This window comes from Hydra vulgaris, chromosome 01 (genome assembly GCF_038396675.1).
Source record: "Hydra vulgaris chromosome 01, alternate assembly HydraT2T_AEP".
Taxonomy (NCBI): Eukaryota; Metazoa; Cnidaria; class Hydrozoa; order Anthoathecata; family Hydridae; genus Hydra; species Hydra vulgaris.
In genome coordinates, this window is record NC_088920.1 from 10,604,102 (window position 1) to 10,618,372 (window position 14,271).

The window sequence follows — 14,271 nt, forward strand, 5'->3', positions numbered from 1 at the left end:
CAGCGAGAAGAGCAGCTTTTGATTTGATTACTTCAGGGAAATCATTGACACATAATAAAAAGTAACGCTGAAAAGACATAGCCTTGAGGAACTCCACATTTAACAGTTACTCAGTTTGAAAAAAACTATTAACAACAAATCTTTGTTTACGGTTTTTCAAAAAGTTTTTATTCCAATATAGTATTAATCCATTTATACCATAAGTTATAAGTTTAGATATAAAATCGAGATAAATGTTGTTGATAGGAATATTATTATCAAGTAATGGTGTCCAATAATTAATTACAGTTAAAAGGTTACTTAAGCAGGAATGATCTATATATAATAATGTAATGTAATGTCATTTTTAACAAATGAAAGAAAAATCTGTTTCCTGGTTCAAAAAATCTTTTATTGCTGTATAACTTGCAGACTTTTCTGCATTTTAGCTATTAAAGCGCGCGTGATAAATTTTTTATATTTAAAATGTTTTATATTTGAAGTATATGTAAAAAAGTTAAAAAGCAACCCATTCTAGCCTCTCAAATATACACATGATTGCAAATGGTTAAGATCAACTCTTCCGATCATTTATACCAAAAAACAAAACATAATCTAAAAGTAGGTAGGTTAAGCTACAAAAATAACTCTCATGGTCTTTTCAAAATGTTGTTAAATGACCCTGTTACTATAAATGCAAAAAGGTTAAATTTGTGCATTTTAAGACAGCTGCGACCAAATTTTCCTTCGCACTGGTAGGGGAGTTTTTTCGGTTTTTAAAAAAGTATATATATATATATATATATATATATATATATATATATATATATATATATATATATATATATATATATATATATATATATATATAAAATCTTTAAAGCTGAAGACGCTGGTCACAACAATCCAGCGAAAATTTCTTTAATAAAAATAAATAAAAATAAAAAAATTTTGTATCGAGAGAAACTCTTACTAATTGATGTTTATAAAATAGTAATATGTATGTGTATATATATATATATATATATATATATATACACATATATATATATATATATATATATATATATATATATATATATATATATATATATATATATATATATATATATAGGTATATTTATGTAAATTTTGTTAGTGTATTTTACAAATAGAGTGCTCAATGTTCTTAAGGAACAGAGCAATAACAAATTAGTAAAATACACTTTTCTAACTTTTCTTACTTTTCTTCTACACCCTCAAAATTCACCCTTGCTGAATCATTAGGAAGAAATACTAAATCTTAAAAAAAAATTCAATTTATAGAAAAAAATATTTTACAAAAAGTTTTAAATTACTTTAACTAAAAATAATAATAAAATTTTTTTTTAATATATTTTTTTGGTTAAGGGGAAGATAGTAATTGTTAAATAAGTTAAGGGTTTCAGATAGTAATTGTTAAATAAATTTCTTTGGAATGGCGATAATTTAATTTGGTCGTTTGTTTTTATAATTTTTTAAGAGGCATTTATTTTTGTGTCTTTATTTAGAAATTAATTCAGATTTTTTATTTAATAAATTTTCCTGATTCAAATGAGTAAATATTTCAAACATTTCTTGCAAACATAGCATTTTTTAGAAATATTATTATAGGGAGGGGCAGATTTTTGATTAGACCATTGTAAATTAAAATTATTTTTTTTTCTTTTAAATCCCAAATATATTTTGACAGCATAGTCTCTTTTAAATAATTTTTGTGTTTAAGCGATTGTTTGTGGTTGGCATAACGTTTTTTCCATTTCCTCTCGGTTAAGCCAATATATTGTTTATCAGGGTTATTTTGTAAGGAAACAATGCACTTGAAAATTACATTTTTCGAAAGGCATTTTCCATTTAGAGGGCAATCTATTTTTTGTTTACCATTACAATAATCACTGTTTTTTTTTTTTAAATGTTCATTTTTAATAATTAACGCGTGGTTGTGGCCTTTAATAATTCTTTCCTTAATAAAACTTTTTGTACAACTGTAACTTACTTTAATAGTATTTCTGTTAAAAATCTTATGTAGTTTATTAGAGGGAAGAAAATGTTTGTCTACTCAATTTAGAAAAATTTTACCTATATTTTTTGAAACATTTTTGCTGAACGGGAGGTTAAACCAAGTTAAGTTTCTATTTCTATCAAGCTTTTTTGCAAATGTATATATATATATATATATATATATATATATACTTTTTTTTTTTTAAATAAATTTATATATAACATATTCCATATCGTCGAATGCCATGTAAGGCTCTTACACTTCAGCTTCTTGTAAAACCAATTTACAGACATTAAAGTCTGTAAATTGGTTTTACAAGAAGCTAACTGCTACAATAGTAGGATTACAAAAAATCTACTGTGTAAGATTTGTAATACATATGCTGTAATAAATAAATAAATATACGATAAATTTTCAAGCAAAATTAATAGTCTACCTAAACAAGGCAGACAATTTAATTAAATGAGAAAGCGCATAAATTTTTATACGCTAAGTTAATATAAAAATTTATCTACTTAACTTTTTTGAAGACGTCCGTTAGACAACTTATTTCTAAGGTAACTAGGATCTATATAGTTGGTCATAGGGACGTCTAAAAATTGAAGTTTTACAACTTAATGTAGACGTCATTATGTCTTCTTAAATACGTCTCTATGTAGACGTCATTATGTCGTCCAAATAAAAACAACTTCACTTGACGTCTTTAGGACGTCTTATTATGGTCTAAGACGTCGCGACTTAAATAAGACGTTCGTAAGGCGTCTGTGCCCACTGGGTATATGTATAAATAAATTTGTTTTTTTTATTTCAAATTGATTTGATATTTTATTTATAAATTTTTATTAGTTTTGCAACAACTAATTTCGTGAAAATCGGATCCCGAGAATATAAAATATAACTTAAGTAATTATTTTTAATTCATTGAAGTAACAAAATATTTTCCACGGTATTCAATCAACAACTCCTTGATATTTGAACCTCGAATCCATTTAAAAATATTATCAACACAGTCGATGTCGTCGTGAAGGTAAAGTTCCAATCCTTCACAAAGATTGATCCATGGAAAAAAATTTGTTTCAAAGTCATTTTTCGTTATTATACAATTTGAAATATGCATAAACAACCATTCAATGTTATCTTTCGGTTTCCATCCTTCGAAATTAATTAGATGATGAAAGTTGACATTGCAAACACTTCTTGAACATTGAATGCAAAGATTTTTTTCTTCATCACTTAAAGAATTTTTTTTAACTTCTAACCACGCTAATTTTCTTCCGGATGAAATGTAATGATTTACGAAATAATTTTCGCAAGAAGTTTCGTAAGGAGTTTTTCCGTCTTTAATCAAAATACCCCACCATTTTATTTTATCAACTATTGGTTTTATTTGATCAGTAAGTAATGATTGACTTTCATAAAAACATTCAATGAATAAATCTTTATAGTCATCCCGTTTACTTAGATAATCTAATGAAAAATTTAATGTTATTTATAAATGTAAACACAAAACTTTATATACATTATATAACTTTTGAAGACATTTTAATTAATACATAAGTAAATTAATATTCAATTTTAATAGTTTATAAAAATAATAAAGATTTGAAACTTTTTATAAAATTTTTATATGACAAAATTTATAAATTTTCAATGAATATTTTATTTTTAATATTTATAACATTAAAAAAAATCATTTTACTGTAATATATATATATATATATATATATATATATATATATATATATATATATCAAAGTCATAAAGTCAAAATAACCATTCTTATGTATATGAATGTATTCTAGTCATATATGAATCACTGTCATGATGTATATGAGATTAATCAAAGTCATAAAGTATTTATAATCATGATATTTACAAGATTAATCAGAAAAATGACAAAGTAAAAAGTAGAACGCTGCCAGTTGTTGAAGTGCATTTAAAAAGTGAGTAAAGATTTAAAATACAAAACTATTAATAAAAATATAAAATACTTTAACCTAATCTTGCCAAATACTCCTGTCAAAAAATAAAAAAATAAAATAAAAGTCAGTCTGACTTTTTATAGTTTACAAGGCAGTTATAATTAATATTATTTGGATGATTGTAAAAACTTTACCTTGATTTGTTTACTATAATTCAATTTATTCAAACCGGTGAAATAACAAAAAAATTCAAAGATAGCATAGAGAGATCCAACATTTGCCGTTTAAACATTGTAAAAAAAAAAAAAAATCCTAAGAGTCAAATTAAAGTGTGTTGTATATTTATAAAAATAAATGGCTTCACATGATTAAGAAAAAAATGCTTTGGAATTGTTAGATTTGTTGATAACAAAAATAAAATTATTAAACGCACCCTAGAAGTAGGGGATACACAAACCCTGCATTCTGAATACTAACGGTGAGATATTAATTGGTATTTTAAATGAATTGTTTAACGATTAACTTTCAAAACATTATTCGATTAATCGATACAAATAAACATACAGTTTGAAAAAAGTAAATACAACTTCTCATGATTTTATTACTCTTTTCCATTTTTTTTTCATCAGATATGATCATAAAAAACATAAGTTATTAGTGTCATTATTGAAACTTGTTCTTGATATAGTAATAAATAAACCTGCAGCACTAAAATTTCTTTCTGCTTCATTAGAAAGAAATTTTAGTGCTTCTTACTATGATGTACTTTATCCCTTCAGTAAATTAATTTAAATATAACTTTAAAACATTGCAGGCTTCCACGAAAAGATTTTAAGTAGTTTAAATTCATAGTTGTTTTATTTTGAATAAATTCTCCGCGAAAGAGAGCAAAGATCACACTTCTATTCAAAAGATATATTTAGCGTATAACCCCTAATAATTACTTTATAACAATCGCGATACGCCTAATTCGAGTATTGTACGTATATATATATATATATATATATATATATATATATATATAAATATATATATATATATATATATATATATATATATATATATATATTTATTTATTTATGTATATGTATATATATATATATATATATATATATATATATATATATATATATATATATATATATATATATATATATATATATATATATATATATATATATATATATATATATATATATTTATAAATATCATCAATAAGATCGGTGTCGTAGTAAAAATATTATTCTAATCTTTCACATAGATTAATGGAATCTCTTTTCTAGAGTTAATGTAATGACTTATGAAAAACATGTAACTGATAATGCTTGATTCTGATCCGTTGAGAAAAATGATCAAACCGTTGAGAAAAAAGTTAAATTGATAGAACAAAGATGCAGGTTAAAAAAAAAAAAAAACAACGAAATAATTGGTTCAAAGCATGAGACTTCAGAAACAGAACTCCAAGTACAATTAGCCGTCCACAAAGTAAGTACGCAGGTAAGGGGGGAAGTGAGGTAAAAAAACGTACAAATACATGCATGGGAAGGGGGTATCAAAAACAAAGTATATTTATTTCGCTTGTCTACCTCTCGCGCTCTAGTTCTCATAAAGCTTTGTTTCTTTTTTTAACAAAAGAATTTTACGATTTAAAAAAAATTAAAATTATGTTATATGATGATTAAACGCCAATTAAAACTCAAACCTATACTTATTGACATAGTAAATAATATACGCTATCAGACGTAATATCTATGAAAATAATTAAGTCTTAGGTCTCAAACAACTAAAACCACATCAAGACCTTTAGAGTTCATAAAGTCAAGAATATACACATATGGATAAATATAATAAGGATCAATTATTGAGATTTTTTTAAAAACACTTGTAATGCATAGTCAAACGTACCAATTAACAAAAAAAAATGGCATACAGAGAACAAAAGAGATAAAACATTATTTTAAAAATAAAATCACTAAAGTAATTAAATAATAAAAAAACAAAAGTTAACAAATATACTTTATTAGAAAAACCTTGTATTTAAAATTTTAAATATCGAAAAATGTTAAAAATTCTATACTTTCTATTTCTTATTGAACACATGTGTGATTATCTTGAATGACTTACAATTATGTGACAAAGTAATTAAACTTACCTAAAATAGACAAAAGAAATAAAGGTTCTTCTTTTTTCTTTGAAGGATTTAGTTTTACAAAAAACTTTAACAAACTATTTTTGCTTTTATCTAATCCACAAATCATTGATAAACAAATCTTTAGCCTCTCGTTAGCCACAATTTCTTTACAACTTAAACAATTATATGCATAAACAGATGCACAAAACTCCATTACTGTCAAGTGTGTGAACTGAAAATAACAGTTCAGATCTTTTTCAATCATTTCTATGAATTCAAACAAATTGTTGATTTTTTCAAAGTCTCTAAAAAAAGTTTGAATTTCATCTTTGGTAAAAGTTATTTTATTTTCAATAAACAAATCATATGCAATTTTACAAATATCTAAAATATATTTTGTAATGGAGTTGTCTTCCGTTGCCTCATATATCAACTTATTGTTTTTGATGTGTTTTTGCAAAACGTATAAAAATATATTTGCATACAAATCTGTCATTGTTAAGAATGAATTTAAATTTATTTTATTTGATTCACTAATAATTTTGCACATGTAAGATAAATAAAATGGAACGGATGTCATTGCTTTTGCAATGGGAGACTCACATACAGTTGCTTTTAAAATTTCTTTTTTTTCACCTTTAACATTATTTTCTACATAATTATTTATTCCATTTTCATTAAACCCCATTATTTGAATGAGTAACTTATCACTATGCTCTGTAAATAAACTTTGGTATTGATCAATTGCATAAACTCTACCAGCAACTAAATGTTTGTATTTTCCAACATCTGCTAAAGTATTAACAATTGGATAGTTACTTATCACACTTGAATGCAATAATTCATTTAAAAATTTAAACTCATCTAATCCATCAATTATAAATAGTGCAGTATGATTATTTACATTAAAATCATTCAGAACATCTTTGTAAAAAACATTTAGCAGTTCATTAATGTTAGAAATGTTTTGATATTGATTTAGCCTCCAGCATTCCAAATAAAACACAAGTTCAAAATTTTTCCAAATTAAATTATTGGACCAATCAAGCAAACATTTTCTAAGAAACCATGTTTTCCCAATACCAGCTATTCCAGTTATTAATATTACAGAGTTTTCTTTCATAAATATTTCGCTATATGGCAGCGGTGTATACCTCAATTGCTTTGCAAGAAATTCCATGCGTTCAGCACTAAAAACATTATCCATTTGAGCATTCACTGAATCAACAATACATAGATCAACAAATTTATGTATAAGATCAACATTCGTAGGTGTTTCTGATAGTGGTTGAAATTCGTCAATTTTTCCATAACAATTTCGATAATGTTTTTTTAATTCAACAGACACTCTTGACAAAACTATATAAAATAACTTTTATTAAAGTAATCATCATGATGCTACTAAGAAACTTTAGTATGAAAAATGCTCATTATGTAAATGATCATTATTACATTCATATTAAGAGTTTATATTTATAAAGATTAAGATAAAAATTCTACTAAACTTAATGAACTTTATTATTTTTTTTTCGCAAACATTTTAAACATTGTCAAAAATACCTACCAACTACCAAAGGTTAAATTGAAAAACATTAAAACACAATCAAAGGCAAAAATTCATTAAAATTTTAAATTGATAGTTTTAATTACTACACATCAACATATTTTATTCTTATAATTCATAATTTTTTAATCTAAACTATTAATACTTTGAATTCTTTTTTATTTAGGTTTAAAATTTTGAAGATTTTTTAAGATATAGAAAACTAAAAAGACAATTGATCTTAATGAATTGACCTTCATTAGTTATTTAGTTTATCATTAAGGTCAATTTCAGAATTGACCTTAATGATATACTAGTTAACTAATGAATGAAGTTATGGAAATTTATATCAAACAATTGCAACTGAATATGATTCAACATTGTCAAGAGGAGTTATTAAGTAAAATCATTTAGTTAAATAAAAGCTATACGTGTTCAAAAACAAGATAGTTTGTTTATTAAAGTTGATAAAATTGAATTGCAAGGTTTATATTTTAACAAAAATTATACCAATATTTCATATCCAAATGTTACAAAGTTGTGTTGTTACTTGCCAGCAGTTAGTGTCAAGCAGTAATATTGTCTGTTGATTTTTTTTTTACTTTACACTCTTAAGAGCAAAGCAGACTATGAATTTCGTTACTTATAATAACAGTTTATAATAAAGTTAAACTTAACTGATTTTTTAATTTTTTTTAAATTCAAACAAAATTATTTTCTTATTTTTAGTTGCTTTTATCCTTCTTTTATTAGTTTGCTTACTGTTGTTTTTAACTTAGTAAATTTACTTTATTTTTATTTAATTTAAAATTTACTGTACTCATTACTCAAAAGTTTATGAAAAACTGAAATTTCACAGAACTTGAATGTAAAACGTAATTTAATCTACTAGAAACATTACAAAAGCAGTTTTTTGTGGTTAAATCTGTAGTTGCTACTTTTTGATACTACGTTGTTTTTGTCATTGCCATTAACAATAAACTTTCTTATGCTCATAATAATTTATAGCATATCTATAATTTAACTATTTATCTAGTTATTTAACTCTTATGTATTTTTAATAAACTTTGATAATGACTATTTTTAATAAACTTTGATAATGACTATTTTTAAAAAATATTTGATAATGACTATTTTTAAAAAATATTTGATGAATTACTATTTTGTAAAATTAATGAAATTTTTTATCTACAGTTGTCTTTGGATTGTTCAAATATTAAATTAAGTAAAATCTCTTCAGTTCAACTATTTTAATTATTAAAGCATCTTACTAAGATATGGTGTTATTTGGAAGCGTTTAATCAAGCAGTGTTTCTAGGTTATGTTTTTGTGCCTTTTTGTGTCTTTTTTTACCTTTTTTAAATATTCTGAAAACAAATATTTTCTGTAAATAATTAGCAAAACATAATGTGTCCTTGCAATTAAAGGGCTGCCTGCAAAAAGTTCACAAGTCCATTTTTGGAAAAAATAAGATGACTCTTTCAGTTTGCAAAGGGACTTAAAGTCTATCATATCCAACTATTATTTTCATGAGAAAAAGATCGTAAGTCCCATTAAAATGATACTTTCAGAATCAAAGATCTGGGTTTTCAAGCTGAAAAAGTGCAGAAGTCCTTGCAGCCAATGAGAAGGGAATTCCCTGTCACGTGATAACGTAAATTTAACAGTGAATACAAGCCATCATGGCGTCAAGTAGGAAGCAAAAAATTAATGAAGAAAGTTGGAAACGAAATGAAAAAAAGAAAATTAAGATATATTGTAAGCAAAACTGCTGTAATAAGTAATAGTTTAATAATTTTTTAAGTTTTTTTATTAATAATAATAACAATACGATTAAAAATCGAATTTCCTAATTTGTTAGGATAATAAAACCTAAAAATTGTTTGTTATTTAATATAATATTAAAAGTCTCTTACTCTTTGTTTTTAGAAAATTCGTAGATATTTATTTTATTGCAATATTTTTTGTACTTTTATTGGTAACCTGTAGTAAAACAGTAACTCTGTTTAATTATATTTATTTGATATAAAATAAATGAAACAAACAAGATTATAAATAAATCTGCCAAAAATAGTTCATTAATATTAATAATTTTTTATAGTAATGTTACTACTCTTACTACTAGTACTAATATAGTAAATCAAATTGCATAACTAACTAATGAACAAAAATGTAAACATTTTTTAATATTTCCACTGTGTTATTACTCAGCAAGGTATTGTATATTTATAAGCACTTATTTTATTGTAATGGTGTTTGCTAATGTGTTGACTTTGAATTGCAAATTGGTATATTAAATAACATTGTATATAATTCAGATTTTTATGCCTGAATCAACTGTTTCAATTTTTACCTAATTGCAGGTGAATGTAGATTGAAACTTACGCGTGATGATATATGTTTTTTAAACAGATCGTTTCTCATATCTAAGAGGTTGTACTCTCCCAACTGAGACAAAAAGACATCGTTTGAGAAAATTACCAGCAAAGTACTCTAGACAAGTGTTTAAGTACTCAGTAGTTGTACCAAATAAAACTATACATTTATGTAAAAAAGCATTTATGGCTATTCTTAAAATTTCTGAAGGAAGGCTTAGACGTAAAGTTACATCAAAAAAAGGGAGAAAAAAATTTGTTATAGATGCCAGAGGTCATTATGACAACAGAAAAAGAACACCAGAAGAACAACTAAATGGTGTAAGAGACTTTTTTAAAAAAATATCCACATCGCCAATCACATTAATCAAGAAATGAAAATAAAATAAAAAAAGTTCTTGATTTCAATCTTACCATCAAAAAGCTATACAAGCATTTTTGTAAAACAACATTAAATGAAAGCATTTCAGAACACACATCTCGTCATATTTTTAAGATGCAGCTGTTAGAAATGGAGACAAAGTTTCAGCTAAAAGTCAAGAAAAGCACAGGTGTTCTATGATGAACTAAAAACCTTAAAAAACCAAAGGATAGTCTAGTGTTATGCATGAATTTTGAAAAAAATTTTCTATGACTAACATTAGTGGTGAATAATACAGAAGACAGCTATGGATACATAACTTGGGGATCATTGACATCATTTCTGAGAAAACAACTTTTTTTTGTTATGCAGAGAATGCTGCAGAAAAAACGAGATTATTAACTTTTTAGGTAATTAAATCAAAGAAAAAAAACAATCAAAAATGAAAAATGGATACTGTTTGCTGATATCTGTTATAGTCAGAACAAAAATAGATACTTATTTTATTATTTAGACAATCTTTGTGCTAGCGGAATTTTCAAAGAAGTGGTTATAAATTACCCCATTCCAGAACATTCTGTGATGCCCATTGATAGATCATTTGCAAAGATTGAAAAAAAAAAGAAAAAAATTGAAAAGTTGATCGAGCCAGATAAACGGGTAGACATCATGAAATCCTGTAATATGAAAAATTTATTCAAAGTTATTTTAGTTAACTATCCACTAAGGTGTAGCCTAAAGGCAGAGGGTGAAGACAGAATAGTAAAAGTTATGGACTGGAAAACTGCAATAGAACCAAGAGTAAATTCATCTGTCCCAATAGCCAAGATACGTATTGTAAGATTTAGCACCAACAACAGTCTAATAGAAACACGAGACACTTTGACTGGGAATTTTGAAAACATTGCATTGGGGAAAAGAGGGTTTTGTAGGAGAGCTTTGATTCAACCAATTATTGCATATGATGGTAAATTTCTACCAATAAAATCTGCTAAAATAAGAGACATAAAATATCTTTTACAGTTTGTAGATTCTCAGATAGCAGGTAGTCCTTTCTGTTGTAGCATTTTAGGAAACAGCATTGTGGGAGATATTACTGAGGTAGAGGACATTTCTGATGAAGTTGAATGAATCATAAACTACTGTTTTTTATATAATAAAAATCTCACATTTAAGAACACTGTCTTATGATTATCACTAATATATAACCATCTATAACAATAAAAAATGTTTGTTTTATATTTGTTATTTTTTTTTTACATTTTTTTAAAAATAATCTACTTGAACTTAAGCACTTTTTGCAGGGAAAGTTCAAAAAGTACCTAAATCATGAAGTTTAGTTTTTCAATTAAAAGCAGAATATTATTATTTTAAAACTTTTTATTGCATTAATATGTGTACAATTACATAATACATAAACTGACAGAAGCTTTTAATCTTAAAATGTATAGTTTTATTTCAGGTTTAAATAAAAGCTTTAAAAAACTTTATTTCTCAGAATGAAAAGAAGGTGACTTATGAACTTTTTAAAGGCAGCCCTTCAATTATCTAATGCTATTTAATATTGTTGCTGTGTTTCGCGTTGATAGATATAGGCTGTTTTAATAGCTTTTTAATTTAATTGTTCTTAATTTTCGAATATATTATTCTATTATATTCTAAAAGTATTAACAATAAAATGTAAACTGAAACTTTTGTAATTGAAAAATATAAAATTTCTAGTACCATTTTTTTACATGGCCTTCTTTCTCCGGTACCTGCCTATGACATATTTAAAAAATGGATTATGAAGTTTTTAACTAAAAGTCAAGGGATTGTTAAAAAAGACTAAAAACTATAAAAATTGTTTATAAACAAAATTTTATTATATTACGTTTATCAGGTTTAAATCAAGTTGTATTGATATATATACACATTAAACCAATGTTGTAAAAGAAATAATTAATAATGATTCTTTCAGTCTAATTTTTTTCTTATGCTCAAAATTTGCATATTTTTAATTTTTTCAAGAATGAGCTATATGTATATATAGATATAAATATTTTTAAACATTTTCGCTTCCATCAATGCTTCAAGCACCCACTAATTAGATTTAGAAGTTACTGGAAGAGAAAAGACGAAGATTGTAGAGCAAGATAACGATTGACAGACAACTTAAAAGATTGCAAATTATATAAATCAGGAAAGCAAGATAAAAAAGACGAATTCCAAAGAACTGATGTACGCGGAAAAACACTAAACGATTAAGAGTTTTTGGACCACTTAGGAGCAGTCACAGAAAAAGGATGAGATTTGTTTAAATAACAAGTAATACGATAATGAATTTTAGTAGAAGCCACAAGAAACGCTAGCTTTAGAGCAGTGCCCATTACAGTATTTGTAAAAATAAGGTAATGTACTCATCGAGTACATTACCATTCATAAATATAGAATAAAAATGGTAGTATAATCAGCAAAAAATGCCACCTTAGATGTGAGAATATCTGGAAGATCTTCATGTAAATTAAAAAGAGTATAGGGCCAAGGATTGACCCTTGATGAACCCCTAAAGTTACAGAATAAGAAGAAGAATGCTGTCCATTGAGGACAATTTTTATGCTACGATTGGAAAGGAAGGATTCAACAATCTTAAAGATGTTACCAGATATACCGTAAGAAGAGAGAACTTTTTATGGAAAAGATCAGCATGCCAAACTCCATCAAAAGCTATAGAAATGTCAAAAGCGATAGCCTCTATCTCTCCACCTTTATCTAATGTATGATAAAACCTACCGGTTATTACTTTTAGCAAATCAGCTGTAGAATGAGGAGATCAAAATTATTCTTTCAACACATGTAACTTAACAACTAATTTCTGAAAATTGATACTGATAATATGATACTTTTTAAGCAAACAAAGCACACTGAAACCAGACTGGTAATAATCATTTTGGATTTTAGTAAATGTTGTCGTTTATAAAACAAAAATTTATTTAATCATATACTATAATCAAAGAAATTACTTTTCTTAGGAGAAAGTCTGATGAACTTGAGTTCTCTTTTAATTAATTAAATCTCTCTAATTAAGTTAGTAGTTTTAACAAAGATAAGAGCAAATCAAAATATTTCAACTATTTGTCATTAAAAAAAAACTTTTTTACAAGCTCTAAAGTTTCTATTGTTTTATCATTACTCAATACTGTGGTTGAAAGAGACAGCCATTTTTTATGTTGTTGCACTCAAAAATTTTATACTATTTATCTTTGACTTTGTCTTGTTTAAAATAAGGGCTCTATTGTTAAAACATGCAAATAGAAAATGTCTGTTTTTATTCTCAGCATCTTCAATTTGTTGACCTTTAAGATATAAATTTAAAAAAGGAACAACTAAATACTCACTCGTAAAAGAAACCACTCTAAAAAATTATCTAACCTTGTAGAAACATGTTCTTAGTGATCTAACAGCAAGTCTATTTCAAACAGAAAGCTATATAATTTACTTGATCAGCAGCAAAGAATGCTTTTTCAAATGTAACAAGTTTCAGTCAACGTTTCAGGCATATGTGCTTCAAAAATTGCAAAAACCAACCCCATGTAAATCAAATTACACTCACAAAAAACTAATTATGTAAGCATCATTATTAAAACAAATTATTTTAATTAACTATTTGGTTTCTAAAAAAAACTCAATTTAAGATCGTCCAAACATTAACTGATTGTGGTGGCACTTTTTAAAAAGAATTTTCAAACAAAGATGCATTTGCTGAAATTACAGGAATATATAAGGAACTGATTGTAAAGTTGCACAAAATCCTAATTTGTATAAATTGGATTTATACAAATTAGGAAAATAAATTTCAGTAAGTTTGTCATACTTTGTCGGAGAACTGCAAAGCTCAATTCAAGCTTTTAGGATGGGTCTTACATAGTAAATTTAATCTTTCCAAGATCTTAATTGATGG

General features: G+C 25.4%; 1 protein-coding gene across 1 annotated transcript in view; it reads right to left on the minus strand.

Moving 5' to 3' along the window:
* Positions 1 to 2,901: 2,901 nt before the first annotated feature.
* Positions 2,902 to 14,271, minus strand: part of LOC136075100 (uncharacterized) — a 140,211-nt gene continuing 128,841 nt past the window's right edge. Inside the window, exons 9-10 of the mRNA XM_065787365.1 lie at positions 6,074 to 7,411; positions 2,902 to 3,466 (exon numbers count right to left, since the gene is read on the minus strand). Of these exons, the coding sequence (XP_065643437.1) occupies positions 2,913 to 3,466; positions 6,074 to 7,411 (1,892 nt within the window). The 3' untranslated portion in view covers positions 2,902 to 2,912. The remainder of the gene's footprint in view (positions 3,467 to 6,073; positions 7,412 to 14,271) is intronic.